Here is a 27,606-nt window from a genome sequence, read left to right on the forward strand (position 1 = left end):
TTGTAGTTGGACCTGATCAGAGGAGGCAGCGATTCTCCTGGCACGGATAATCCCTCTACATGTTAGCAGAAGGATTGAGATATCCCAGACACCTATAGTAGTTGTCTTATCAATGGAAAACAATGAAAACACTGAGATTCTTTCATATACTAGTATTTCATGTTATCTTGCTATCAGGATGTCAGTCAGGCTGTCGGTCAGATGCTGTATATCAAGATAGTGTAAGCATTCTATGTATATGTGTAAATTCATGTATCTTAATAGGCTGGTCAGTCTGCAGTTGCTCTGGCAGCATGTTTCTGTGAAATTGTTCATGCAGGTTGAGTAACAGTGTTATGATGGAAAAGACAAAAAAAAATGTTTAAAGTAAAAGTACTGTATTCTCTTATTTTTATTTATTCCTTTTTATTTTATTGAAACTTTATTTATACAGGTTGGTATGTCAATGTGAAACTGTGAAGGGGATTGTTTGGTTCCTGAAAACAGCTGGAATGAATATGTGTTATTACGTAATTATCAGTATTTGCATGAAACCAATAGGGGCACCGCTTAGTTGTTGGCACATTCTACCACAAGAAAAAATATATTTACAAACATTACTTGAAAGTATTTTGTCAATAGTGTATTGGGAGGATTTTTTTTTCTGTTCTTATACTGTATATGTCAACACAACTAATAATTATCAGTACGTTTTATCTTTACCTTATATTGTATACATCCAACAAGTCCCCTTTACATCTCCAACATAAAAAGACAATGACTTGGCAAAGCTGTAATGTGAATGGTTGTGCTTGTATGATATGTTACACCAATGAAAATGTTACAGTAAAGACAGTAAAGAACATGGATCTTCAAGAAAAAGTTATGTTGATATTTCACTTCTCTGCACTGACAACTAACATCAACTGTGGTTAAGAATGTTTAACAAGAGTTTGGTATGGGTTTTTTTTTGTTACTGTCTTTCTGTTTTCCCCTTTATTGTGAAAACAGTTTCACAAACTTGGTCATCAGTCCATCTCAGATGGCAGGCTCTCTTCCATTTCACAGTTCTGTGCCTTGCTGGTACCACTTGATTCTTTCATCTCTTATGGTTTCTCTCCACTCTGCATCACTCTTATTTTCCTCTGGGTCAAACCCCTCTGGGCCTTTATCCTCCTCTGTTCCTGCTTTCATCGATCCCCTCCTCCTTGAGTAGCTCATTTCTTCCGGTCCCCCCTTCTACTGTGCATCATCTTCTCTCTTCTCTGGTCCTCTCATCCTTTCCTCATCTTGAAGTTGAGCAGCTGACATCCCACATGCTCCAACAATGTCTCTCTCACTGCTAGAGGCTCTCGGCTCTTTGTTAATATTCAAGCCCTTGGCTTTCCTCTCACTGGCATTCCAGCTCTGTGACCGGTGAGATGGCAGAAACTTTTCATCAGCTACAGTTAGATATTCATTACTGTCCTCTAGGCCTGTCTTCTCCATCTTGGTTTGGTCTTCCATGGGCTCTGTTGCCGGAGGAGTTGCCTCAGTTTCTAAAGGAATGTGATCCATCTGATGCTCCTGTTTATTAGGCTCTGCCAGTCCAGTAGGAATATCAAACTGCTGGGCGAGAGCTCTGACTGTTGACACTTTGGGCATGTGACCAAGGAGACTGGGATGGACCTGATACTCCAAGTTCTCTGGCCATTGATTTGGTGTTTTAGCTACCTGCTCCACCAGCGACCTGTAGTCTGCAGTGTGCAGCGCTTCATCACCCACCTCAGCTGGGTTGAAGATGATGCCGCTCATAGCCCGCTTCTTTGTGGTAGGGGAGATGTTTTGGCTTTCAGTAGGACAGTATCTCAAAGATCTAGTCCTCTTTGGAGAAGAGGAGGAGGTTGCTGGCTGTAGTTGGGCCGCCTTCGTGGCTTCTTCCTCTGCTTCATTATTCTGTAAATCAGGAGGGCTGATTATGCTGGTACTCATAGCCCTCCTCTTTGTCAAAGGAGAGGTGTTTTGGCTTTCGACTGGATAGTATCTCAATGACTTAGTCCTTTTTGGAGAGGGGGTAGTGCCTGGCCTTAGTTTATCTTTCCGCAGTGCTTGGCCCAGCAGATCTTTGCCTGCCATCTGGTTGGTTATGGCCTCTTCACTGCCTGCCTCAGATATAGACTTTTGTTCACATGGTGATATCAGAATGTCCACACACGAGCTGGGCCGCATTCTCTCCGCACCACCAACATCCAATGTCTGACCGTACGTAGAAGCACTGGAGCCTTGACGCAAACTCCTCTGTCTTTCCACGCCGGTCTTAGGCACCTCATCAGCCTCCCTCTGCTTCGCCTCCTCCATGTCTAGGTGGAAGCGATAAAGGCTGTAACCGTCTGCACTGTTGATGCTGCCCTGGCGAAGCAGGGAGGAGGGGTCGCACACAGAGGAGTTTCGCGAGTATGTGCGTGTCAGCTCCAGCCTGTCCACCCCGGCAAGCTTTTCCAGGGCGACTGCCATCCGTCCGTGGATCTCCTCCAGCTGGGCCAGGCGCAGGTCTACCGTCTGCAGGGAGGCCTTCATCGTGTTCTCCCTCTCATTTACTTCCTCCAGACGCATGGACATATTCTCAACCCTGCCAAGAACACCAGACAAATATCAGAAGAGTTCACGAGTGTAATCAACATGCTTAGAAATGCCTCAACTAACTACACCCTTGTAATTAAAATGGGTCTTCACCTTTCTGAGGTAACCTTGATGCGCTCATCACTGGAGGACTGCTGCTCATCTTCCTTCTCCCGGAAATATTCCTCCACGCACTGTTCCTCAAACTCGTACAGATTTTTCAGCTCCTCTGGGTTTAGCCTCAGCTCTGTTGGAAACAAATCAGTTAAGTTTTTCTTAAGCAATGAGGCGGGATCTAAAATGTTTCTAAAGTGTATGTCTGTTGGGTTCCAACATGATCAGGGTATAATTATTAATTACCCAGGATGAGACTAAATTTAATCAGTTTGGATCCTGGGCTGAAAGGTTTAAAAATCCTTCCTATAGACTATGTTCTATCACCAGTGAAGCATTATATTAATCACTGTGTGTATACAGTATGTTATTGATTATCAGAGGAGACTAACTGAGGCCTCGGTCCTTCTCATCTAATTCTCCCTCTTGCTTCTTCTTGGCGCATCGCCGGAACAGCCTGTTGAAGAGGATGTAGAGGTGGCTGAAGATGATGAGAGGTGGAGGCAGGATGGGGCGGTCGTGGAAAGTCATGATCAGCTGATATCTCTGGAACTTCCACACCTGGTTGGAGATGGACTTCACTTCAAAGAAGGTGTTGCTGTGGGACAGAAAACCAATGCCAGTGAGTATAAAGAGGCTTGAAAGTAAACTTTTCTCAGCAGATGTTGTTTGTAAAATAATCAAGTAAATATAGGACATGTACTTACTTGAAGACTGCAATGAGCAAGTTGACCAGAAGGATGTTGGCCACAAGAAGGTAGCAGGCCATAATGGCAGGTGTGAGCCAGGCACCAGGGATGCATGGAGGCAGTTTCTTCCCATCCTCATCGTATAAATGTTCACCACAAGGTGCTGTGGGGCAAGAAGGGTTTAGTTGAAGAGTTTATGCTGAGATCTTTAGCTAGGTGACTTGAATTGCATGTTGGAGTGGAAGATTACTCACGGTTGATTTCCATTGCATAGACTTCAAGAAATCCCCAAAAAATGTAGTAATAGAGAAATATGGAGAAAATGTTAAAATCTTTGAACATAGGCCTTTTAATCATGCTTTTGTCAAGGTCAAGCTGATGTCAACAAAAGAGTGGAGTGGTGTCACCAAAATATTTCTCCAATTAGCCTCCACTTAACCAAGAAACCAAGAATTTTCCACTTGGGTTTTTGTTGTGAAACTGATTTTAGGATTGGGAAAATAGATATTTCATAGCTTTGTCCAACAAATTCAGAATGATTCAGAATGAATGTGATCAGAACTTGTTCAGAAAAACTGGTTTAATAACCTTTAGTGAATTAGGCCTTTTATAAATGGTTCTATGTTGCCTTCACCTTGACAGAAGAAACACAACTCTGTGAATAAAACTTAATGGCAGATGATCATTATTGAGGATAAAATACCTATTCTGCTCTTCCTCAATGCAATTGTTTTTTTTGTCAGGTATTAAAGCAAGAGCCTATTTGTAAAAGTGCCAGTAGAGGGAGACAAAATATTGAGGAATCATAATATAATGCATTGTCTATTACAAGGCTCAGATTTGAAGACAGAGAAATTAGTACTGATCATCTGCCCAGAATCAGGAAACAGAATCTTACTATGAATTCTAGTCTTACGGTCTATCGAGTCCGCAAAAACCTCTCCATAGATCATCCAGTAGGGCATGTAGAAGATGTTCCTGGCCAGGCGCCAAGTGGGCTCCTCATCAGGGTGCAGGATGGCTTGCCGTGCCACCCCAAAGCTCATAAGCACCACCAGCATGATCACTACGAAGTACATCATGTCAATCATCTGAAAGAAATCAATAGAAACATCATAAATTGTTTTTCGTCATATTTGTATGTGTGTCATCTCTGTCATGTGATTTTCTCATGCTTTGTTCGGCTCATACTGAAAAATAACATTTCATTACCATCTTCCCTATCATCATAACATAGGGTCCCAGGTATTTGTTGACTCCAAAGATGTCCAATACACGGATGTACCAGAAGATGATGTCTATACAGTAGATGACTCTGCCGTAGCCCATGTAAGGCTCATGCTGCAGCCGTAGCATGAGGCCAAGGAGGAAGGTGGAGATGGCGACCAGGTCTGTGATGTTCCAGTACTCCTCCAGCCACACATTTATCTTCTGTTTCAGCTTCCCGGGCTCCGACATCAGAATCTGGAGACCAGGATTAGAAGCAGAGAGAGTTCTCCAATGAATTTGCAGTAAAATTCTTGAACAGCATTTGACGTTTGAGATATGACATCATCACGATGACAACAATTTTTTTTGTCTTTTACCTGTCTGACTTTTTCAGAGCCAAGTGTGACGATGTAAGCGATGACAATCCACTCTTGCATAGATGGCCATCGCTCCATTTTCACCAGGATAATGTAGTTGTATAACATCAGATAGGCCAGATAGGAAATCTATCAGAAGAGGGAAACACCATAAAGGCAGTGCAACAAAGTCACTTCATTATTAATGCAAACTGTAGTCATGACAGTTTGTTACATGTACAGTAATGAAACTTACAGTGTTGAACCAGAATTTGGTGAAGGGCGCATCATAAAACTCAAAGAATCTTTTGGCAATTGGGATTTTGCGGACTTTAGTGCTGCCCTCCTCTTCATCCCCCTTCCGAGAAGTTGCATCAGCATTGGGATCCTGGAACATAATGCCAGAGTCACAGTTAGAGACTGTCATCTGTCACTCTTGACAATAATACCAAGAAGCAGAATTATGTGTAAAATAAATGAATTTGACAAGGCCAGCAGATGAACCAGGACCTTGCTGGATTTGGCGTCATCATCCTTGTCCTTTCGCTCATTACTGCCTCCAGGTCCGTGATAGGACGTGTCGTCTCCAAGACGGAAATCCAGCAGCAGGATCAGGGGAGGAAAGATAATTCCCAGAATAACCTAGGTGGGCAAAGTTTTATATGCTGCAGTGAGTTTGTTGGGCATTTGCACATCATTTATTTTGTCACTGTTGCGTTGTGAAGTCTAAAATAACAGTAACAACAGCAAACATGAATAATATTAATAATAATGATAACACAATAACAATAACAATTTGTTATGCACTTTTGATGAAAAATACTACGGTAAAAAGATATTTAAAAGCAGATATTACACAATAGGGAAGACAAAGAAGTGGAAAGAAATGGGGAAAAGCCTAGTTTAAAAAAAAGTTTAAAAAAAGAGAGAAATGTAGAGACAGAGAAAGAGAGCGTTTCTGTAGAGAAATGTTTAGGAAATATATTTTTTTGCTGTGTCACCTTGAGGCCAGGGTTTTTGCCAATCCTTAAGCAGCCCATCCACATGTCAGTGAGCAGCATCTGGCTGCAGGTGTGGGCAATGAAGTCGCGTTGTTTAGCAGCCACAGCCAGCTTCAGACAGGTGGAGTTACTCCAGTTAATCAGCTCATATGTTAGGAGTTTCATGGCCACCTGCTCATCATGCTTATAGGACTGGTCCAAGAGCTCATAGGCCAGCTGGCCAAATTCTCTATAAAAGACAGAGAACTATAATGATCATTTCTGTATAGCGCTTTTCAATCACTTTACAAGGGGGTAAATAAAAACAAAAAGGATAAAATCAATAGTAAATACAATGTAAGCAAAGCAAGAAGAAACATAAAAGCAGAAAAATGAATGTAAAACATAAAAGGCAGGTAGATGGCAATTAATAAAAGATCATTACTTAATAAGAGAGATTTTATATCAGTTTGTTATTCAGTTACAAGGCATCAGACTGGGGAAAACACACTGAGGTACTGACTTGGAGTTGTTCTCCAGGTCTTGGGAGATGTCGTCCACCAGCTCACTCTCTGAAGACTCATGGGCCATGGCCTTATACAGTTTACAGGCCACCAGGGCCTTCGCCATGGCCTCCTCTCCCCTCTGCCACAGGAACAGCGCCATCTTCTGGCGCTTCATCAGCACCGCCCACACCATCAGCTCATGGAAGGGGTACTTGAATCGACAGACCTCCGGGTCATCCGCGTCAATTTCAACCTCCTCCTCTTTCTTCTTTTTGGCCTTTTTCTTGCCTTTTTGCCGTGGTTCATCATCCTAATGAAATAGAAAAGAATTAGATCAGAGATTATTCTGCTGTGTGAGTGAGTTTCATTGTCGATTCATCATGGTGTTTTATTAGCAAATTGAAAGTGTTTTGCTTGGAAAAGGATGCCTCACCTCCATTCCGAGAAGTTTCAAAGCTTTGGGCTGCAAAAAGAGGACAAAAACAATTAACATGAAACATTACTTGATGTGATGAACAACCCCATAGAAATGAATTTCTTCCACCCACACATACCCGTTTCAGTCCATACAGGTTATTGTAGAGGTTGCGGAAAGCCTTCCTGGTGTAATTGCTCCTGTAAGCTCCGCCCATGAGGTACTCCAGCACCAGACCAATATCAATCAAGGTGATCTGATAATCTGGAGGAAGGTTTCCCTGCAGCATCACCACAACAAGGTTATACGACACACATCTCAAGATAATATAAAGCCTAAAATGATCTGAAATATTACATTATGTTGCAATTAGGAAAGATAATTTTACCTTTTTGACATCCCTAACCACAACATGCAATGTATTAGCAGGGCCAAGTTTCTGTGATGTAGAACAGAATATGTTAGTCATAAATGGTTTTTTTCAACTTTGTTCATTTTTGTCTTTGCGCTTTGATGCATTCAGAATATCTCTCATTTCCATTTTCTGCAATGTATCAGGCCTACCGTGTTGTATAGCTCCTCTAGTCTGGGAATGGTGAGGAAGTGATGAATATTGACCCCGTTCTCTAGGAGCAGTTTGACAAAGTCCACTCTGTCCAATACCAGAGCATCCATCATAGCCTGCTCCAGAGAGTTTACCTAAAAGAGGGTCATACGTGTGGAATTGTAAGTGTATACTAACATTGTCTGAGGCAGAATTATGAAGTCTTGAAAGTGTTTATTTTCTATATGCAGTGAACTTCAGTCTTACCCAACGAATCAACTCCAGCTTCCTTGGATCTGTTTCCTCTGGAGGTTCAGGTTTTGCCTTTCCCTTCCCCTTCCCCTTCTTTGCCCTGGTTTTGTTTCGAGGAGCGCTGGCAGGACTCTTCTGCCTCTCCTGGGTCGGGGCAGTGGAGGCGGCTGCGGTGTTGACGAGGGCGCTGGCAGGCTGACCAAGCAGGAACAAGAGAGAAAGAAACCTATAGCATCCTTTTGTTTGAACATCAGCATATTAGTCTCCTACTCTGCTATGATTATTACTTGATCACATTCAATAGTGGGGATTTTTGTGTCGGTTGAAAGGAGAGGCTTTTAAAACAAGATCTTTTTGTACTGCTGCTGTATGTCAATGAGCATTATGAGAACACACTCAATTCTATTTCAGTCCATTTTTTATGTTTAAATCCTTTCCTTCTAGCTTAATACATGTTTAGCAACTGTAGTGCACTCATGTGTGGAAGTATATGTACTTTGAGGTGAACACCACTCACTGGTAAATTGTGTCCATAAACAAAGATTTGATTGCGAGCAATATCCACTCTGTTCCAGGCCAGAGCCAAGCTAAGCTGGTCCGGGGCTGAGGCATTTGTGCCTGACAACACAACAAACAGAGGGAGAGGGATGGGGAGAGAGAGAGTATTGAACAGACGGTATGTAGTACACAGTGAGAAAAACATTGCTGTGAGATTATAGATAATTGAGGTCTTTGTTGTTCACGTATCAGATTGTGATGTACTCAGAAAATACCTTTTAACAAGGCAGTAAGAATGGCCATTTCAATATCCTGCTGTCCCTCAGAACCCATCCGAAAAACTGTAATCTAGGTTTGAGAGTAAAAAAAAACAGAGTAAATGAGTGAAGTAGGCAGGGAAATGATGAATTAATGAATAGGTGAGTGAATGGATAGACTGAACTAAAAAAGTGAATGAATGAGTGAAATGATATCAGGAGTGTATTCCCACTCTCAGTATAGCAGTATGTGCCGTACATGTGGAGACAACTGATTGGAGATTCAGATTCAGACTGCAGTTTAAAGTTGAGGACTTCATGTTGTAAGACCTCTCACTGCTCTGCTCTGTGATTGACCCTACGAGCACGGACAGCTAATTTACTTGTCAGATGGAGTGAGAGTACTTGCATTGTTATAGACTGGACTATATCAAATGGAATTACACTGACGGCTCTGTCACATGTGCAGCCATGGTAAATGGGATTAGGTTGGCATGAATATGTGGCGTGGTGCCAGAGATTTCAGAACTGGTCTCGGGATGCGTTAATAATGAGCGGTCTGTGCATCAGCCCAGAGCTGCTAGACTGAAAACTTGTGGTGTTCTTTCGGAAAGTAGAAGGGTGCACTCGGTTCTTTTTTTTTGTTTCAAATAGGGAGGCTTGTGTAATGGTAAGCTCGTAATTCTTCATGGTGGTGGTAGATCGCTGCAAATTGCAGCCCTTTGAATCTGTGTTTTTATTTGTCCGCCCCAGCTGTTCACATGGGATGCACTTAGGATGAAAGGATTATGTGGGGATTAGACAGTGACATTGATTCACCTGTACGTTAGTTATGGCACTTTAGACTAAGAGCAGGCAATGAAATGCCCCCTTAGTCACATATAAAGAGCTCAAAAAATTGGCAGTCCTGTCACATTGTCTGGGTCGGGTATCAGTGAAAACTAAATGGTACGGAAAAAAGCTCAAGGCTGTATGATCTTTGAAAAAGCAGTTTAAGTTGCTTATCTGAGTGTGTTGGAGCATTAGGCGGTCTAATACATTGGGGATAGAGGATACAGACACTCTGGTGAAGTGATAGCACTCTGGGGACTGAAAAAGCCCAGGGAGAATTAGCATGGAGAGAGAGGAACCTGGCTGAGGATTAGGGAGATGGATCTTCTCCTCCATCTGTGTGGTGCATGCTACTGTGGATGGATGAAGTAAGAGCCTCTGCTAAGCAGGTGGTTGTGTGCACTGATCTTTCCCACCCAAATGTATGGAGCCTGGAGATTATATGCACTGGGTATTACAAACTACTAATCACATCACTTACAGTAAGAGAAATATGATGGAGATGCACAAATGGTGCCGCTATTTATGTATCAGGCTCTCTGGAAAACACTTTGGGGAAACACTTTCAGCTCAGGGATAATCTGCTAACTGTGAAGACACTTACCAGGTCAGTATCTCATAGTAAAGCATTGAATCATACTGTTTACATTAAAGTAAACAGAGTTGGACGTCCACCAGCCACTTTACAGGCTGTTTGCAAAACACATTAGGATTGATGATGGCCTATGGTGTGCTACTGTGAAGCTGTGGATTAAATGATACGACACACATGACCACAATGAGTAGGAGAAATGACAAGCAGGTTGTGGGGATTATGTTTATTCAATAGGTTAATGTGAATAGACAGATGAGTGGAATAAATGAATGACAATGGAGAACAAATGCTTTACAACTCAATATTTATTGATTGAAACAGACATGTATTATTATTTTCGAACGCAAGGTAGTTGTGAAACACTAGCAGCTTGACTATGTTTATGCCTGATATTTGTCCTGTATGAGGATTCAAATATTTTACTTGGCTTATTCCTCTACTCACCAGTTCTCTTTTTTTCATGCACTCCATAACCATGAGCAGGATCTGCTGTGATTGGCTTTTGCTATAATTGAAGGTCTTTTGGATGGTCACCAAAAGTTGGTCTCTGACGTCATCGTTGACGAGTCTGGAACAAGAGATTGACATCCGATGACATCCAAGCTTTGTATCATTGTTTATTGTTTATTGTGGATCCCCATTAGTCGACGCACAAGCGGCAGACTAGTCTTCCTGGGGTCCATTTAAAATGTCAATACAAGACAGTTAAAGTTAAACATCTATATAAAATGAAAATTACCAATTACAACAAGATTGTACCGATACCACAGTTGTATCAGAGGCATAAAATCAGAGGACTACTAAGGAGAAATAATCAGATATCTCACCCTCCGTCCTCTGAGAACTTGTGTGCGAAGGAAATGATGTCGGAAGCACGGCCGCTGCCATCACACACCACCACAGGAATCGGAGGCTCGTCCCGCAGGCTCTCGAGGGCGATGGAGATAACATTGGGACCTCCTTCCACTATCAGGCACACCAGTGGGACGCCCTGCCCCAGACCTGAAACACATGAGAGAACAGTCAACATTTACAATCAATACGATCAGTCTGTCCATCCATCTATCCATCTATTTATTGCTGAATTGTCATCTTATAATATTGTTAATTTGGAGAGTGATATGTTGAAGTAGAGCACGTTGATGTGATGTTCACGTGTCAACAGACAAACCACAGGAGGAAGTGAAGTCAGTGGTGACAGCTGAGCATCCCTTTGCTGTCCCTGCCTTAATCCAAGCTCCAGGCATAGGATGACAAAGGGAAGCCCACAGGTCACAGAGGAACTCTCCATCCACATGTCCAACAAGAACAACGAGAAGGTCAAACACACACAAACACACACACCATGGAGGATGAAGCAGCACGGACATGCTATCTGTTATCTGCACTCTACGGTGACTTACGAGTGTTGATCTTCTGTAGGGAGATGTGCTTCTCCAGCTGTCGACGGAGTTTCACCTCGGAGCCGTACTTCCCACAGGTACCGTTGTCAGTCAGGATGAAGTGGGAGTGGCTGTTGTTGAGCACAGCCAGCTTGCTCAGTGGGTTGGACATCGTCTGGTAGGGTCTGGTTACCTGGAATTAGAACAAGCACCGGGCCTTGAGTCGTTTAAACATTGAAGAACTATTAGTATGAAAAGGTCTTTGTCTTTTGGGACGCTAAAGGGAATGCAGCGCCAAATGTTCTTACATCTTTTCCAATAAGGTCTTCTTTGTTTTCCAGGATCCCCCATGGAGCGATGCCTATCGCACACACCTTCCCTCGGGACTTGGAGGAGTGGTCCTTTAAGGCATCGCCAACGTGACGGATCACCCCTAAGTTGTTAAGAGCCAAACATAGCAACATGAATAATGACCGTTTCAGCTGCCTAATGGGGCTGCATCATGGGACACAGTGTGGTTAGTGCATGCAAAATCCACACAGATTTGCATTTGAGATAAATTTTCACACGAAAGCTTTAATTATAGTGCCTAAACCTGTGACAATGGGCTGTTCAAATCTCCTCCGGGAAATTTCAGAATAGACGTTATGTAATGAGAATTTAGAGCAAAGGTAATCTTCTAATATCAGAAATTGTGATTTGTTAAGTGAACATTAAAAGCATTATCCTGAACTGTTTGTAAAGCTTATGTGAATGGTCAAGGTCCCCACCGGTGTTGACGCCACCCGTGAAGATCCAGGCTCCGGTGGTGACGGCAGCTTTGATCAGGCCTTTACCGAACACTTGCTTGAGTTTGGGCTGGAGGTCGAAGTTCTGCAGACCTCCGTGCACAGAGATGAGCAAGGTGGGCAGCTCCAGCTGCCAGTCCTTCACCATCAGATGCAGCAGATTGTCTGGCTTGGTGTCGTAGGATACCCTGATGTACTAGGAAAGAAAAGAAGGGAAAAGTTCAGTATTGTGTCCGTCAAGTTATAATCCACCTCAGTGGCTCCATAGTGGTGAAACATACACTGTAAAATACACTATACACTGTAAAAAAATTAACTGATAATCACAAGTAATCCATAATGAATATATTCCAACCTCTAATCATAGGTATCCTTACCTCAATGTATTTACAACTTTACTCATAGTGACTATAGATCAATATAAAATGCCATGCTGATTTTCACAGTCACCTTATTAACCCTGTCTGTTTTGAGTTATACAACTTTTGAGCATTAGGTTATATTTGCTCTATTTTACCGCATTCAGTGAGAAGTCCCACAGACTGAGCACTGCTCTCATGCTGTTTTAGCACTTTAGTGAGGTCAATTTATAATCGACTTCAGTGGCACCAGATTGGTTAGAAGGCCACAAGAACTCACCATGGCCTTGTTGATGAATCCCCCACCCTGGAACTCAATTATGCCGAAGGCGTCTGTTGGGTAGGTCTTGGTGTGCTTGACCACCGACCATCTCTCCTGTGGGGTTTCAATCTGCACCAGCTGGTTCTCCTCCGATTGCTTGCTGGTGATCGCACCAGGGAGGATGGCCACGTGCTGCGCGATCAGCTGACCACAGGCACATCTAGAAAGAGCACAGAAGAAGAGCGTCATGTTAGAGAATCACTCAGTTGACACAAACATAGTCCCTGATTTCTGAGCTTCACACGTAAATTTGATTATTCATAGAAAACCCTGAGCAGTACTCCACTCAGTGGCATCAAATATATTAGGAGTGAGTGACACAGATCAAAGACTGTTGTTGTTTGTCTCCTCATGGAGTTTGTCTGCTGTCCTCGGCTCACACACTGCCCAGGCTCTTTCATGCCTGTGGCCATTTCTGGGAAATACGTGCCTCAACGCACACTGGGCTGCTCTCTCTGGCAGCTCTCAGCCTATTCTCAGAGCCCAGGATGGTAATCATGTGCTACAACACACTGTAAAAAAATCTGTGTTTTAACCTAGAATTACAAGTAATCCATAATGAATGTATAACAACTTCTTATCATAATCACGTATCCATAATTCAGTGAATGAACGAATACGTGGGCATACACTATTTCTAATAATAATTAATTCATTTCATTTCTTTTGAACAGTAGATAAGATTTGGCCCAACTATGCTCACAGAGTGAACAGAAATACGTGGATACCAATTTAATCAATGTTGTGTTACTATTTTTCCTTAAAAAAATGAACAATTGTATAAAATAAGACATCATAAAGATATACATAGCATCCACATTTTAAGTAAATTTGAATAAAAGTGAAATTTAGGTGGTAGCAATCAAATAATACAGCAAGGAAACTTGCAAATAAGTTACAACTATATAGTAAATGTCATACAAATGGACTTTAAAAGTCTAGTTAACTTAAATACATCTCAAGTCATTTTGACAGTGAATTGATTAATTGTACATTATTTTTGAGTTGTTTTAGTATTATACTGGACGAGTTGTTTTGATGGTTTATTTTTTGTAGTGTATAAATTTCCTGTCGTGAGATTACTCTGCTCACCTATCTGTCTGTAACCAATGCTCTGCATATTCTCCCTCACAATGAACAAGAAATATGGGGCAATGGCATGGTTGTTGTAACTTGAGGCCACAGGTGATAAATTACCCATTAAGAAGAGAAGGTGAAGAAGAAAAAAAATACCTGGTTGGGTCCTTGCTGGGAAATATGTGAATACATTCTCTTTTCAGAAAGGTCCTCTCAATCCAAGCTTTTTGTGCCTGAAAAATAGAAAATCCCAATGTGTTAGTTTACAGTAACTACTGCCTGTGAATGTATCATACAGTGGTCACAGGCAGATCATCCCCGCCGATATCTGAAAGAGCTGGAACAGATGTCAGTAGTATACTTCACCGCAAGCCATTCCGTATTTAAGTTTCACTATCAAAATCCTCTTAGAGGTAATCCTGGCCAAAAGGTGAGGACTAGTTGTATTCTAAAAAGAAACCCACAGATGACAGAGAGGAGAAATTATGATAAAAGTGAAAAATTGTTTCCCCCGGAGAGAGTTTTTATGGCATGTTGCCTGGTACCAGCAGGCAGGTACAAGGCATATGACATGGTGAGGTTAACAAGAAGAATAACTCATTTCATCCAGAACATGTCCTGTTATTCCTGGGATTATTAGTGCACAGTTGATTAACAACTCTGTGTTATGAGGCATCTTTTATTGTCTGCTCGCCAATGGAAAGCATCACACAAAAGTAGCATGCCACCACACTATTTCAAATCCTGTTCTGATAGCTGTCTGATCTTTTTCCAGTGCTGAGCAAAAATAACCTGAGTTCAAAGCAAAGTTTCTCTGTGGGCCATTGTTGACAGTGGAGACCCAATTAAAACCAAAGCATTGGAAGCAGATCTTTTCAAGAAAACACTGGTAAATTAAAAGTGGAAAAAGCCTTCTTATTTACCCCCAAATCAGTTTGCTATATAACCATTGCCAATCACAATTTCCTTTAACCTTAACCGTAACCCTGAGGATATCTGTATGAATGAAACACTGCAGATAAATTGTAATGAAGTCTTGTGATCAGAAATCACAAGTATGAAGCAGCCGTAACACAGTAGTTACTGTTCTCTCTCTTTATGTGCGTAATGCCTCCTGGCCAAACAGCCCCAGCCTCAGCCAAATATATTCTGGTTGTGATAGTGATAATGAGAACAGACAACAATGCACATGCGCCTTGCTCACTGTAACTTTTTCAGTACGTATGATGCCTCCTTTGGTACCTCTCTACATGTTATCTATATTATCTGTAATTAGTATATATATGATAAGGTGTATAGTTTTCTACAAAGTACATCTCTTAGATATATTTATGGCTCTCTTCAGACCTGTTAACATGAATACAAGCACATTATTCTCATTTTCCTCTCACCTTTGTTGTATATTGCATGTATATTGCTATTTTTATGTTTTTACTTATTTAATACTACTTAAAGTTTTTAATCATATTCATTTATTGTCTCGATGAGTTTTACTGCTACAGTACTGCTGCTCTTTTGCACACCCTCTTAATACTGTAATCCATACCCTTCATCCTTTCATTCATACATTTCTTATTAACATTTTTTCTTTGCTGTATCCTATTACTATTTATTACTGAAATGGCATGATTTTCCTACATTAATCATTAAAGTTTCATCTCATCTTGTCTTAATCCACAGCAGTCAGCTGATAATGACTTGGTATAGTAGATAAAATTAATATTTTGTTAATTCAATAGACTATTGATTGAAAAAATATACATCTTTCACTAACCCATTTTAAGTGTAAAAGTAATGGGTTTACAAGGGATCCATGAACACAGTTTAACTACAAATAACTTAGAAATAACAAGTACAGTAAAAACATTCAGAGTGGATTCAATACCTAGTAAATATTCTTAATATATCTGTATAGGAATGGAATGAATGTTAAAAATCTGTAGTTTTGGAAAAAATATAACTGCAAAAAGTTAACCACAGTTAGGTGTGGTTGTTGCTGTTCGTTTTAAAATAATCTTTTCTGAGCAATTTTCCATCTTATCATGGTTTAGTAAGCACTCAGCCGTTCATATAGTGCTGCCTGCTCACACTGGCTGCCTCTGAATTCACTTTATACTATGGATCTATAAATTAATATCATCGCACCACATCCCTTCCCACTAAGTAAGATTACACAAGTACACAACTAATCCTGTCGTACGGTTCAATCCCTAATGAAATGAACTTTTAAGAGTAGAATTAGAGTGGAATATAGATCCACTTACATACAATCTTCCATCCGAGCTGAAGTCCTACCTCTAGTGCTGCTGCAGATCAAGCCTGTGGTTTCATATGGAGATCTAGGCTCTGCATGCTGCTGCTCCTCTACCACAGCGCTGCCTCCCAGTGCTGCACACCCAGTCAAGTGGTCTCATTGAATCCCACAGGACATGAAACTTCTCCACTTTATGAGGGCCGGTTAATATGATGAGCATGTGAGCAGGGTCTTTGTTCGCCCAAGTCTCATGACTCCAGTTCAAGGTAATCCTTTTGGGAGTCCCATGACCCCTTCTCCTTGCCCACAGGGTATTTTCATCCTTCGCTTGAACAAGGCACAATAAATCTACTTTGATAACGGGCCCCTAATCTCCAATTTGTTGAAACTCCTTTCTTTGTGTTCACTTCACAGTGTGGATGATCTTAGTTTGTGTGAGAAGACTGTGCTTGAGAGAAGAGTGGCCAGACTAAAAACATTGTAGTCGGGTTCAGTAAGAGGGAGAAAGAGGTAGAGAAGCTCCCCAACTTTTCATTTGAAAATGTCCACCCCCTCCGACAACTTTGATTTCAACCTAATTTGCATAATTGAGAGAATTGGATGCAGGCATTCTTTTGGAAGGCGCCTTGTTAAGACATGACTGGTCTCCAGTTGGGGGCAAGGTCAGTCAATGCTAATTGCAGTTAATCTCTATTTCCACCAACCCTGTTTTTGTCAAAGAAAAGAAAATTCAGCAGACTTGCATTCAGCTGGGTCATTCAATATTCTCTTCATTTTGCTTTTTAATTTTTTGTAATTTCATATGGATTCGCATCTCAACACTTTAGGGACCTTCCAAATGCCTTCCAGCAGGCTGAATGTAGGTTGCTACTGTTAAAGAAAGACTCTTTTTTAAATCAGAGTCAGCCTACTGACTGCTGCCTGAAATCCAACTATTTCAGCTCAAGGCTAAAACAGACACTTTGGATATCAATAGGCTTCTTTTTAGTCAGTGTTTGGAGAGGGAAATGCCAAGTCAGACTAAATCTTATCACTTTAAAATAAAGCGTTCTATTGCACATTTTGGACTTAATGAGGGCACATGATGAAGAATACTTTAATTTATTGAGACCTTTTAAATACATGCTTGTGTAGCTCGAGGAAGGCACGAGCTAGAAGCTGAGATGGAGTATAACCAGCACAAAGTTATGGCTATCCATTTAAAACCTCTGTCTCATGTGGAATGGGTTTGATAAGCACTCCTTTTATGGTTGAAGTGAGCAGTTTGAGCCTGACTGTAACTCAGGGTGAGAAAGACGGGGTGGCTGGTGGTTGATGGCTCAGAAAGCCAGACGGGGAGAGAGAGCTAGCTTCCCCCCTTCGGACCAATGCTGGTAAAAAACGCACGTGGACTGCTGTTAATTATAGCCGAAGAAAACAAAGCGCATTTCCAGAAGGGTTTGTCCGGTATGACGCAGTTATTTCAGCTTACTTAAACTCATTAACCACCGCAATTAAAACCAAAGTCCAGTCAGCAACCAGTCGCCTCGTTAGAGCCGCCTTTGAGCACTTAGAAAAACCTTGAAGGAGTAGAATTAGATACTGCAGGATCAGATTGTGTCACACCGAGCAAATTAACGAGACTTATGACAAGCCGAGTAACAATAAACAACATTCATTTCAACATGCAGAATTTTCTGAGAAAATGATCACTCAAAACAAAAGACAATTGTGTAAGATGAAAATTATAATTGCTGAATTAGCATGAGGATTGCCAGGCTTTGAAAGAGGACAGAGAAAAAACAGATAGGGTATTTATGACCTCTATTTTTCAGTAGCTGCACTCTAATTTATGCCTTTCCTCCCAAATTTGACTATGGTCTACTGAGTTGACTGCATGATAGATAGATAGAAAAACAACCTCTACTACTAACTACTACTCATTTCTCAATGCAGCAGTTATGGCTTTACAGTTATTTTCAAGATACCATTTGAGCAGTACATGACTGAACAATATGTCCATAGATATACTCATGCCATATATTAATGCCTTTTTGTAATGGAATCACATGGCCCATGTCTCCTGACCCACAGCTTAGCGAGCAACTGGATCACAGCAAATTTGTTCCAGTGCAGCTGCAATTTCATGGACTTCGCAGCCCACAACAGCCATAAGGTAAAGGCATGTAATGATGTATGCTGACATCTGAACTGACTGATCTAATTCATAGTGATCCTATGAATCCTCGTCTACAATCAATGGCTTTATAGAGTTGCGTGTAAATTATTTTCAGCTATGTGTCAAACGTGTCATAGGGACGTATCATTTATTCTGAATATGGCAGCAAAGACGCTTCTCCCACAATAGCCTCATCAGGACAAGTGAAATGGATCAGAAAGGATTTGGGGGTCCTATGTGGAATGTGATGTCACTAGGGGTGAAGATAAAAGCAACTAATTGCTTGGCTTTGGTGTTGAATAGAATTGTAACAGTTAGAGCCTGATGCAACGTGACAGGAAGGAAACCCATGTAGACTACTTTACTGTCTAAAAAAATATTCCAGACTCATAGTCGATTCCACGTGGACTGAATTAAAAGTTGCCTTTTCACTTGGGGAAGGAAAGATATTTGGACAAAAGCGAAGACAAATTTGCGTTAACCATGAAACTAACTGTCAGCCTGTTTGTAAAAGCACTCATTGTCCTCCTGGGTTTGAAAATCCAGTTAGCTATCACATGAGCACAACATGTCACTGATTATCCCTAAGAGTTGAGGGAGTCATAAGACATGTTTTAAAGCTGCTGTTTTTTTGTGTATTTTCCCCCGAAGGAAGACCTCAAAAAAAGAGAGAAAGAAAGAAATCAAATGACATTTTACCTACAAACAGGATTTAGACAACATAAAGAAAGCAGCTACATAAAATCTCACAATGCTGATAGATTTTGGTGCTTTTGTGCTGAGGAGGGTGCATTTCCTGGCATGGAAACAATGCAATTATCCTGAAAAGGGCCTAAGTAAAATCACCTCTAACCAAATAACCAAATTAATTATCACCCTCATCCCATGATGCATTTCTCTCTTGATGAGAGCTTCATATTCTAGGTTTACAACGCCTCTACCAACAAGGCATGACACTGGTCGCTCAATGGTTTTAAGGGTTTTACAACCATTATATGCAATTGTTAGCCTTAATATGCCATATTACACTGAATTAATAACCTCATATGATCCTAATTGAGTGTTTTTGGGTGATTCTGCAATGTCATTTTCTACTGGCATCATAAAGATGAAGTGTTCGGAGTGCGATGTTCCCCCTCATGGCCAATCAGTAACAAATATGTCACCTTGTTTTGACCTGTAATCGGGGTAAAAGTTACTCCTCCCCATCATCACTGAAGAAAATCTTTACGGTTGTGTTTCTTTTGTTTTGACCACAGCCTTAATAATGATTTTACCCATTGGCTCCATTCATAATTTAGTTAGAAGAACATCTGACTCCTTTAACTTTGGTTTTCGCCGCCTCGCTCATTTCTTTCCCATGTATTTAGTAGTAACCTATTTACTCAGTCAAAGAGGGAAAGGGTCACTGGCGGCTGTATATTTTCATATTTTTTGTTGCTGGTGGACTGTTGTATCTGTGGACATGACACCACAGGTGGACCAGAATATTCTGTTTACTGTTTTATTCATGGTTAAAGGGACACTCAATAGCAGAAAGGTTCATGTAAACAGCTTAAGCCGAATAAGTTCTTGGCCAATAGCCAGGTTAGTCCGTTAGGCATTCGTAGCCTTTGGGTCTCTCTTGAAATGTGTCTTTTATCACCCTATACTGTATCAGAGTCATGAGATCTGTTTAAAAATAGAAAATGGGGCTGCTTATGAGGGAAGATCTTAGTAAAGACTGGCAACAAACAAGACATTTACCCTCATTTCAGCCGTTCGGGATATTCTAAAGGATTTGATTACTACTCCTATATTTCTGATGTACTATACTATGAATGAAAAATAAATCCCTGATCGTACCGTAACCCACTGTAAATGATGAAGTACTCGCCTATCATGTGTATAAAGAAGATAAATCCAGGATTAAAAAGTATAATAACAACATGAAAAAAAAATGCATAATGAGAAAAAATGGAGTCTGCTGTTTCCCAACCTTCTGGTCCATGCCGCCAATGAGTTTATATATAGCAACATATCCGATCTCATTAAAAGTGTGGCACAATTCAGTGGAGAGCCATGGCATCGCTGATTGCTTTACAGAATAAAACCATATATCAAAAGGTTCTGGATTATACAAAGAATATTAACAGGATGCTACTCTCATCAGTAATAATCTGGCAAAATAATGCCTGCTCTAATGTATAGTAACTCATCACACTAAATTCTCTTGATGATGTCAGCATCAGATATACAGTACTGTTGATGTTAATGCGTCATGTGTCAGGTTGCTTTAGCCACATACTGAACACTTTCCTCTCAGCATTTGAAAGAACTAATATTTACTGGAACATTTCCCTACAATATGGCACTATGCCTTTTGATTATGGATGTTTGTGAAATCTGTGAAAAGTGAAAAACATCAATTTTCATGCTTTATATGTATAGAATTATGGTTTACTTTTGATGGAAAAAGAAAAAAAAGTAAACCAAAAAAGTGATGGCACTTTGCATTTCTAAAGTTTACACTTCATATGTCAAACCATTTAAATATGAAATATGTTGAATATGTTTTTTATGCTTTGATTCGCTCACAATGTAAAACCACTGTTCCCTACTTGCATGCACAAAAATGGAGTAGTTTGTAGTTTGTGTGTTCTAATGCCAGCAGTAAATGTATGCATGTAATATACTACATTCAAATTGCATCTTCCTTGCTTTCAAGGACATATTTAATAACTGGAGTGTGTTAATCACATGAAAGCAGACATTAGAAAGAATAAAAGTCCTTAATCTGGCATGGCTGTGGTTGCCCATACTGGGCCATTATGAAGGATTAAACTGCAGTAGTGGAGCAAGTGCCTCTTGAAGCCTGCTCAGCTTCAAACATCACTTAGCAGTACCTACCCCTGCAGGGCTGATGCTACTGATCTCTCTGCGACCATGTGCTGCTCTCACACACCAAGGGTATATATGACAAACAGTCCTGAATTAATATTAGTAGCATGTACAGTATGTTATCATGTGGGCCATAGTGGCTCCAAAATGACAAGTTAGGACCTACTTGTGCATTGTGGCCAGCTCATAGTAATGGTTCCATTGCCATATGACACAGTGTGCAATACATCATCATTCTCATAATAATAAGTCATGTATTTACTGTACACAAAAAGTTTATAAAAAACAACTAAGATGAAGTGCTGTTGACATTTAAAGGATGAATATACAGAACTGTGTATTCTTTAGAACAGCTCCAAACATTATACTTACTTTCAAAATAAATGCAACAATAAATATAATTCAAGCAAAAAGGTCAGGATACCATAAAAGGTATTTCTCAAGAAAATTTGAAACACTCTAGGTTGGAGCCAACTGTATCAGGTAACTCTGGATCACCTGTTGAATGTGACACTGCTGTTGCCTGCTGGACAGGCTCAATCTTACCTTCTGTGAGCCAGATGTGGTGCGCTTGAGGGAGGACCGTTTGAAGGTGCCACTAGGGCCCTTATTTTCCATGTTGAAGATTCAGATGAAGTGTCACAGCAGCAAGCCAAACTGACTTTGAAAGCGATCCTCTGGCAGCAGGGTCAGTGTCGTTGAGCAGGAACATCAACAACATTAGAAATCAAACAAAAGCCCTGGGAAGCCGCTGCAGAACCAGGGCATGACAGCACGCTCTGGAGTCACACTTCAAAAGTTAGCAAAGTTTCACAATCACTAAGGATTGCAGTGCTTCTCTCTCTCCTCTCTGCAGCTTACTCCTGACTGACAAGACAGAGATCCCAGCCGGGGATATAAATCACTCGATGACACACTTGACACATAGACCCCTTTCCTCTGCCGGGCGTCCCATAATCGGGCTTAATGCAGCCAGCTCTTGGAAGCCTCAGAGTCTAATGGATAGAGATTTAATAAATGGGTATTGAAGGTAAATCTACTTTGGCACACCACAACCCCAAAAAAGGCTTAGAGAGACCATGCAAGCTGTGAGGCTAAAGTTAGCCAGCCGGGAGCCTAAGGTTGTCCCACCAGACAAGGCTCAGTGTGCTGGCTGGCAGCGAGGACAGGAGGCTCCCATTGTGGCACAAACAGAAAGAGATGCAGAGGTGATGTGTGATGGGACGACAAGCCCAAACCTAAACCAACACACAGTGACCACCAGGTACTTTGACCTGCTAAAGACCAGTACTTTCTGAAAAATACAGCAGGAATATTCTTTCCAGCAAATTCAAAATACACACCTTTTCCCTACCATGTTGTTATACTTATAACTATAAAAATACATCATCTACTGTACTGTCTTTACCTAAATGACCTGTGTGAGTATTAGAATTTTTGCAACCATTAGAGCAGAATGCATAGTGGAATTATAGTTTTATAGGATTTAATCTCTCATTTCCACTTGTGTGATGGCAAAACTTGTTCCACATCACTATAATAACTAATAGCTTTACAATAAAGATTTAGAACAACTTGATGTTAAGAGTTAAGTGTTTGACCTGTTATATAATACTTCAAAAATTAATGGAAAATGAAACTATTAAGTCTTAATACCACATTACACTTGGCCTAGCCTGAGAAATAATAGCAAATACCCTCTCATTCATTAACAAAGGGGCTTGGAATGTGAAAAAAAAAAAATACTGAAAACCATCAGTGCGTGATGAATTGCATTACTATAATGTGGACTTTAGCACTTTCATACCGTCCCATACCTCTTATGTAATATCATTCTGACTCATCGTTCTACTGGATGTTTAGCTGACCAGAAAATGGGATGTTTATGTGCCCCACTAACTTGAGAGACTCTAAACTATCTGTTACACACGGTATAGCATATCCCTCTCACAGACCGCTTACATATATCAAAGGAACCAAGGGTAAAAGCCCTCTGTTAATCTCTTAATATGAATTAGATTTGCTTCCGAAAAACTATGCTTCTGATCATTACTCTAAAGAGCAACCATCTGCCTGGAGTGCAGCTGCAGATGGAGAAAGATTCAAGTCTCAGTCCTGCTTAGATAAATTAGATATCCAGCAACTCCCTCTACTGGATACTACACGGAATTGCTATAAAGGGGGGAAAAAAGAACTAATGTCCATGATATATCTATTGTCAAACTGACTTTGTATCATGGCAATATCAAGAATTGCCATGAGAAAATTCAGTTTTACCATGGGAATATAGCAGAAAATACACTCCAGCAAAGATCAGTGTAGTCTGTGGTAGTCCTACTATTTGTCTTATCATGAAATAAGCTGATCAGATAAACAAAACCCTCCTGTACTGAAATGCAAGCTCACAGAAGCATGTTGTACCAACTGAAACTACAGCAGATGAATGATATGCACAACCTGGAGTAGAGAAAACTATTATACTAATCCACACACTATGAAAGCGGCAAGTATCTATTGCATTATCATCGACTTGAGCATCCGGATACAGCTTTACCTGTTCTGGACAGTGAAGACAGTTGCACAAGTTCCTTCGAACAAATGTTGGCAAAGAGTCTTCAAAACAGCAAGCTGATAATGGAAGATTTCCTCTTTCTACTTCATTCCAGCCATGTGTCCCGGTGTGGCTCCCTGTAAGAATGGATAATGCGTAATTTCTCCTAGTAAGCAGACACAAATGAGCTTTATCATCTGTCAGTGGCTTTGCATGTGTCAGAGGAAGAGATTACTTCAGGAGAAGGGAGAGCACTCAGCAGCACAGACAGGAGAGGGGATATCAGCTGTAGTTCAGCACAGGAGTCTGTAAGGCCCAGTAAGGAGGAAATGAAAAGATAGTCTCAGCCAATGAATGAGTCTTATTCTCCCCACTTGGTGAAAGTTGCAAATTGGGTCCTATCTACTAGTATTGGGCTTGGAAGACTTAGTACATGTTCACTAGCCTAAAACAAATGACAAGATGTGCTTCTCTTTCAGAATAGGCTTGACCAGTGGCTGAGGAGATGAAGAAGCCAAAGTGGTTGGCAAAGTAAAGAGCGTTAGCCCACTGTTGGCAGGTTTGGAGGAGGCAAATGCCTTCCAGTCAACAGTCAGGGAATAGAGGTCCCGTGTACCCACATGTGTGCCTCAGGACACTGAGACTGTAACCACATTCAATTTGAAGCCGTTGCATTCAATTTCAAAGTGTGCCTTACAAATTGAATTTTTGAATGCATTTATTCAACCAGTCTATTTTTTTAATTCAACAGTTCAAATTCAAATGCAGTCTTTGCTGCCACTAATCTCTTTCCACAATTTTGCCCCAATAAAGCGGGCTCTCCTTGCCTCCTATGGAAAGCTAACAGCAGCACTAGGAATCTATCACACTGCAGTATCCAATATACTACCATACTTGTGATGACATTCCTTGACTGTTTGAAACAAATCTCTGTGGGCATTAGAGCCTTTAAAAGCAGTCTGTCGTGATCTTTTCTATTTTCTACATTATGTTACTGCCTCTTTCCTCCCTCATGACAACTGTCAGAGAATTCCCAACTGAAATCCATCAACAGAAGACCACAAGAGGGCGCTCAGACATTTTGTATCACCAGTGACTCCATGCATATTTTTCTGACTATAGGATCACAGTGTGGTTTTAAGTGTGACTTTTTTGTTTCATCACTATTAATGTGAAAACTCAGTGTCAGAGGTTATCTATTTTATATGTTACAGCCAGAACCACAATAACAAATCTTCACGCTACATTACACCTTGCTTCTGTCAGGCAATTTCACATGGCTATCAGTGTTCTAACTGCATGTGATTACTTGTACCAAAACATCCAAAAAGTGCATCGGTCCCCACTAAACAATTTGTTTGTGACCACTACTTTGTGTCAAGCTTAATTTACATTTAGTCGTTGTACTTGATAATTTGCAAATGCCTTCTGTAACTAATCTCATCACGTAAGCCAGATGGGATATAGGCAACAGCTGGAAAGCAGGTTAGGGTGAAATGACTTCCACATGCGATACTCGGGAAGGAATGGGAGACAGCGTTCACGGAAGAGGACGTGTTTCACCAAGTGCACTGCAACTGTGCTGTGCAAGTCCTTCTTTGTTCCAGCAAAGCACTATTTTCTCATAGGCACCACCCCAGGCAAGCAACCCCAAGCAATCAGAAGTATAGGGAACAGTATTAACAAAGCCCAGAAAACACTGAACCAAGCATGTTGTGTATGAATACAGTCCAAACTGGCATAACAGTCTAAGTTCTTGTTTTTTTTTGTGTGTGTGTAGGTTTCATCCAGGTTATCTCCAGTTACCCACAGTAACAATGATCAGTAAGTTGTGTGTTTTTGACCATCTGAGCAGTCAACATCTCCTCAGGTTGCCAAGGAGACAGACTACACCCTCACCTGAGACCTCAGTGCTTCAGGTGTGTTCAGTCCCTCAGTCCTGCAGCAGAGAGCAAACATCCTCTGCACATAATAACACCTGCAAACAGTTGAAAATACTGCATTGGTGTATGTGTATGTAAGTATGCATGTGCAGAGGTACATAATATGACACAGGGATGATATTTGGGTGCTGACATTTCATCTCTCTTGACAGAGCAAACAAACTGGCTGAAATGAACGTTAAGAAACAGTCTTTAGTGGCTTGTTGTGAGTGGATCATGTTAGGACATGTTGAGTCGCTGGTCTCAGCATGTCCGGAGGCAGCACCTGTTGATCTCCACGTAACATCAAATTTAATGTCTGCGAAAACAGTTCAAGTTACAGCATAATAACAAGCCAATAGACCCAACATAGCTGAAAGTAGATTGTCTATGTCTTAAAGTCAACAAGAGAACAGATTTAATTTGTATCAACCAGGATTCTGTGGTGTATCAATCAAAATGAGTCTCCTTAGATTGACTGAACTTGGATTCATGAGCTACTTGTTAAATCACCATTTAATTGCGTTTGTTAAGACTGAAAACCAGAATGCAAATCTATGAGCTGTTTTTGAAGACATACAGCTACACAGCATGTCCAGATGAGCAGTAAAATTACCAACAATCGTGATTCTGACTAACCTTCTTGAATGGTGTGATTTGCAGAACGTTGTAGCTCTCTTGAGAATCACAGTGACCTTATGAGTTTAATCACATGCTCAATTGCCTCGTAAGTGTTTGGGTGAAAACTATGTTTTTTGCGATTGTGTAGGCTTACTTTTACTACTTTATATCTGGTATATTACTAATTGGTTGGACAGATAGAGCTAATCTTAAAAAGAAATAACTGCACTTACATTTATGCTTTTACTCACATTGCTAGGGCAATATCTTTTTTTAGGCATCTTTTTTATCTTTTATCCTCCAGTAAATGTATCTGAAAATCTGAAAACCCCCACAAATCGCTGCATTTTTGCTGTCTTATACGGACAGCAAAATGTGCAGAAAATGGTCTAAGCTGTACAACCTTGACACTGAAGATGCACATGGAGATGAAGTCTGATTCGTGGGTATCCAGGAAAAGAGGCTGGCAGCTCTACTGAGCTGTTAACTAGTCCCAGGTTCAGAAAGGACCTACATGTCAAAACAATGATTTTTGCCCTTCAGAGCCATTCTACTGAGCAGGTAATGTAAGTGATACAATATGACGGTGTTTCTTTGCCTCTTCAAAGCTAAGGGAGAAAACCCCCAGTGGTTCATCTCTCTGAGCTGCAGGGTGGAGCCTCAGTAGAGTTCACAGTCAACACCAATGCCAGAAGAAATGAAGGAAGTGTCCTATGTCTGGAGCTCAAGAAGGGGCAGAATAGGGTTGTTGTTGTAAAGGCACCGGTGTTGATTTCTTCCTAAAGGGGACGAGGACAGTTCTGATGATGAGACATGTCTTAGATCTAGGTCAGTAGGAGTTTCCCCGCTCCACTGTCAGTACGAGAAGGATTTTAGGGAAGTAGGCAAAAGGGAGGCGTGGCTGCCAGACTGTAGTAGTGCCTGTGGCTAACAACTTCACTCGGGAACACCAGGGCAGGCGTGTGCACACCCAGCTGTCTGCTCTGCGATTGGCTTATTGCACACCACTAGAGCAAAACTGTTCCTGGAAACCCGTCCCATGGGAGAAACGCATTCCACGAATCTCTTGCTCGGCACAGCTAAATGGGCAGGGAGGGCTAGCGTATGTATCTCTATTCCACTCTTCAGTGAGCACATGCTGGCGTAAGGCATTTCCCAGATTGACCTGGGGCCCGTGCAAAGGTTAACAGGGAATCCATATGCTGCACTGGGGCTGTAAAACTGCAGCACTCTTGACCTGCAGGAAGTTTCCCCGAGCACTAACTCCCTTTCGCAGTGTGTCAACTGAACTTAACTGAATGGGCAGTGACTTCTTCCTTTGGACAGAGCAGCTTCATAAAACCCCCTTGTTTGTCATTGCAGTGTGTATGCTGTCAGGAGGAAGCCCGTTAGCTAATCCCTTTCCCAGGGAGCAGAGGAGATCTGACTCAGTGGAGGAGGGGGTGATGCGAGGACGCTCATGCTCAGCT

At 41.2% G+C, this 27,606-nt stretch overlaps 1 protein-coding gene across 1 annotated transcript; it reads right to left on the bottom strand.

Annotated features, from left to right (window-relative positions):
* Window positions 1–946: 946 nt before the first annotated feature.
* LOC139654390 (transient receptor potential cation channel subfamily M member 1-like) lies at window positions 947–21,661 on the bottom strand. The gene is made up of 27 exons (XM_071531446.1): window positions 21,590–21,661; window positions 13,908–13,984; window positions 12,633–12,834; window positions 11,976–12,189; window positions 11,514–11,638; window positions 11,227–11,398; window positions 10,651–10,825; window positions 10,268–10,391; window positions 8,416–8,488; window positions 8,160–8,260; window positions 7,658–7,837; window positions 7,411–7,545; window positions 7,235–7,285; window positions 6,986–7,126; window positions 6,865–6,894; window positions 6,449–6,741; window positions 5,947–6,175; window positions 5,456–5,587; window positions 5,202–5,333; window positions 4,967–5,095; window positions 4,593–4,844; window positions 4,297–4,471; window positions 3,635–3,655; window positions 3,399–3,543; window positions 3,084–3,289; window positions 2,692–2,824; window positions 947–2,587 (listed from the first exon to the last, which is right to left on the bottom strand). Exons 1-27 carry the CDS (start codon window positions 21,659–21,661, stop codon window positions 1,219–1,221), a joined length of 5,088 nt encoding a protein of 1,695 aa, XP_071387547.1. The 3' UTR covers window positions 947–1,218.
* Between the last annotated feature and the right edge of the window lie 5,945 nt (window positions 21,662–27,606).

The sequence above is a fragment of the Centroberyx affinis genome, unplaced genomic scaffold, assembly GCF_046629955.1.
Source record: "Centroberyx affinis isolate AG114_WGS23_722 - 3 ecotype Tasmania unplaced genomic scaffold, CSIRO-AGI_Caff_v1 ptg002083l_1, whole genome shotgun sequence".
NCBI lineage: Eukaryota > Metazoa > Chordata > Actinopteri > Beryciformes > Berycidae > Centroberyx > Centroberyx affinis.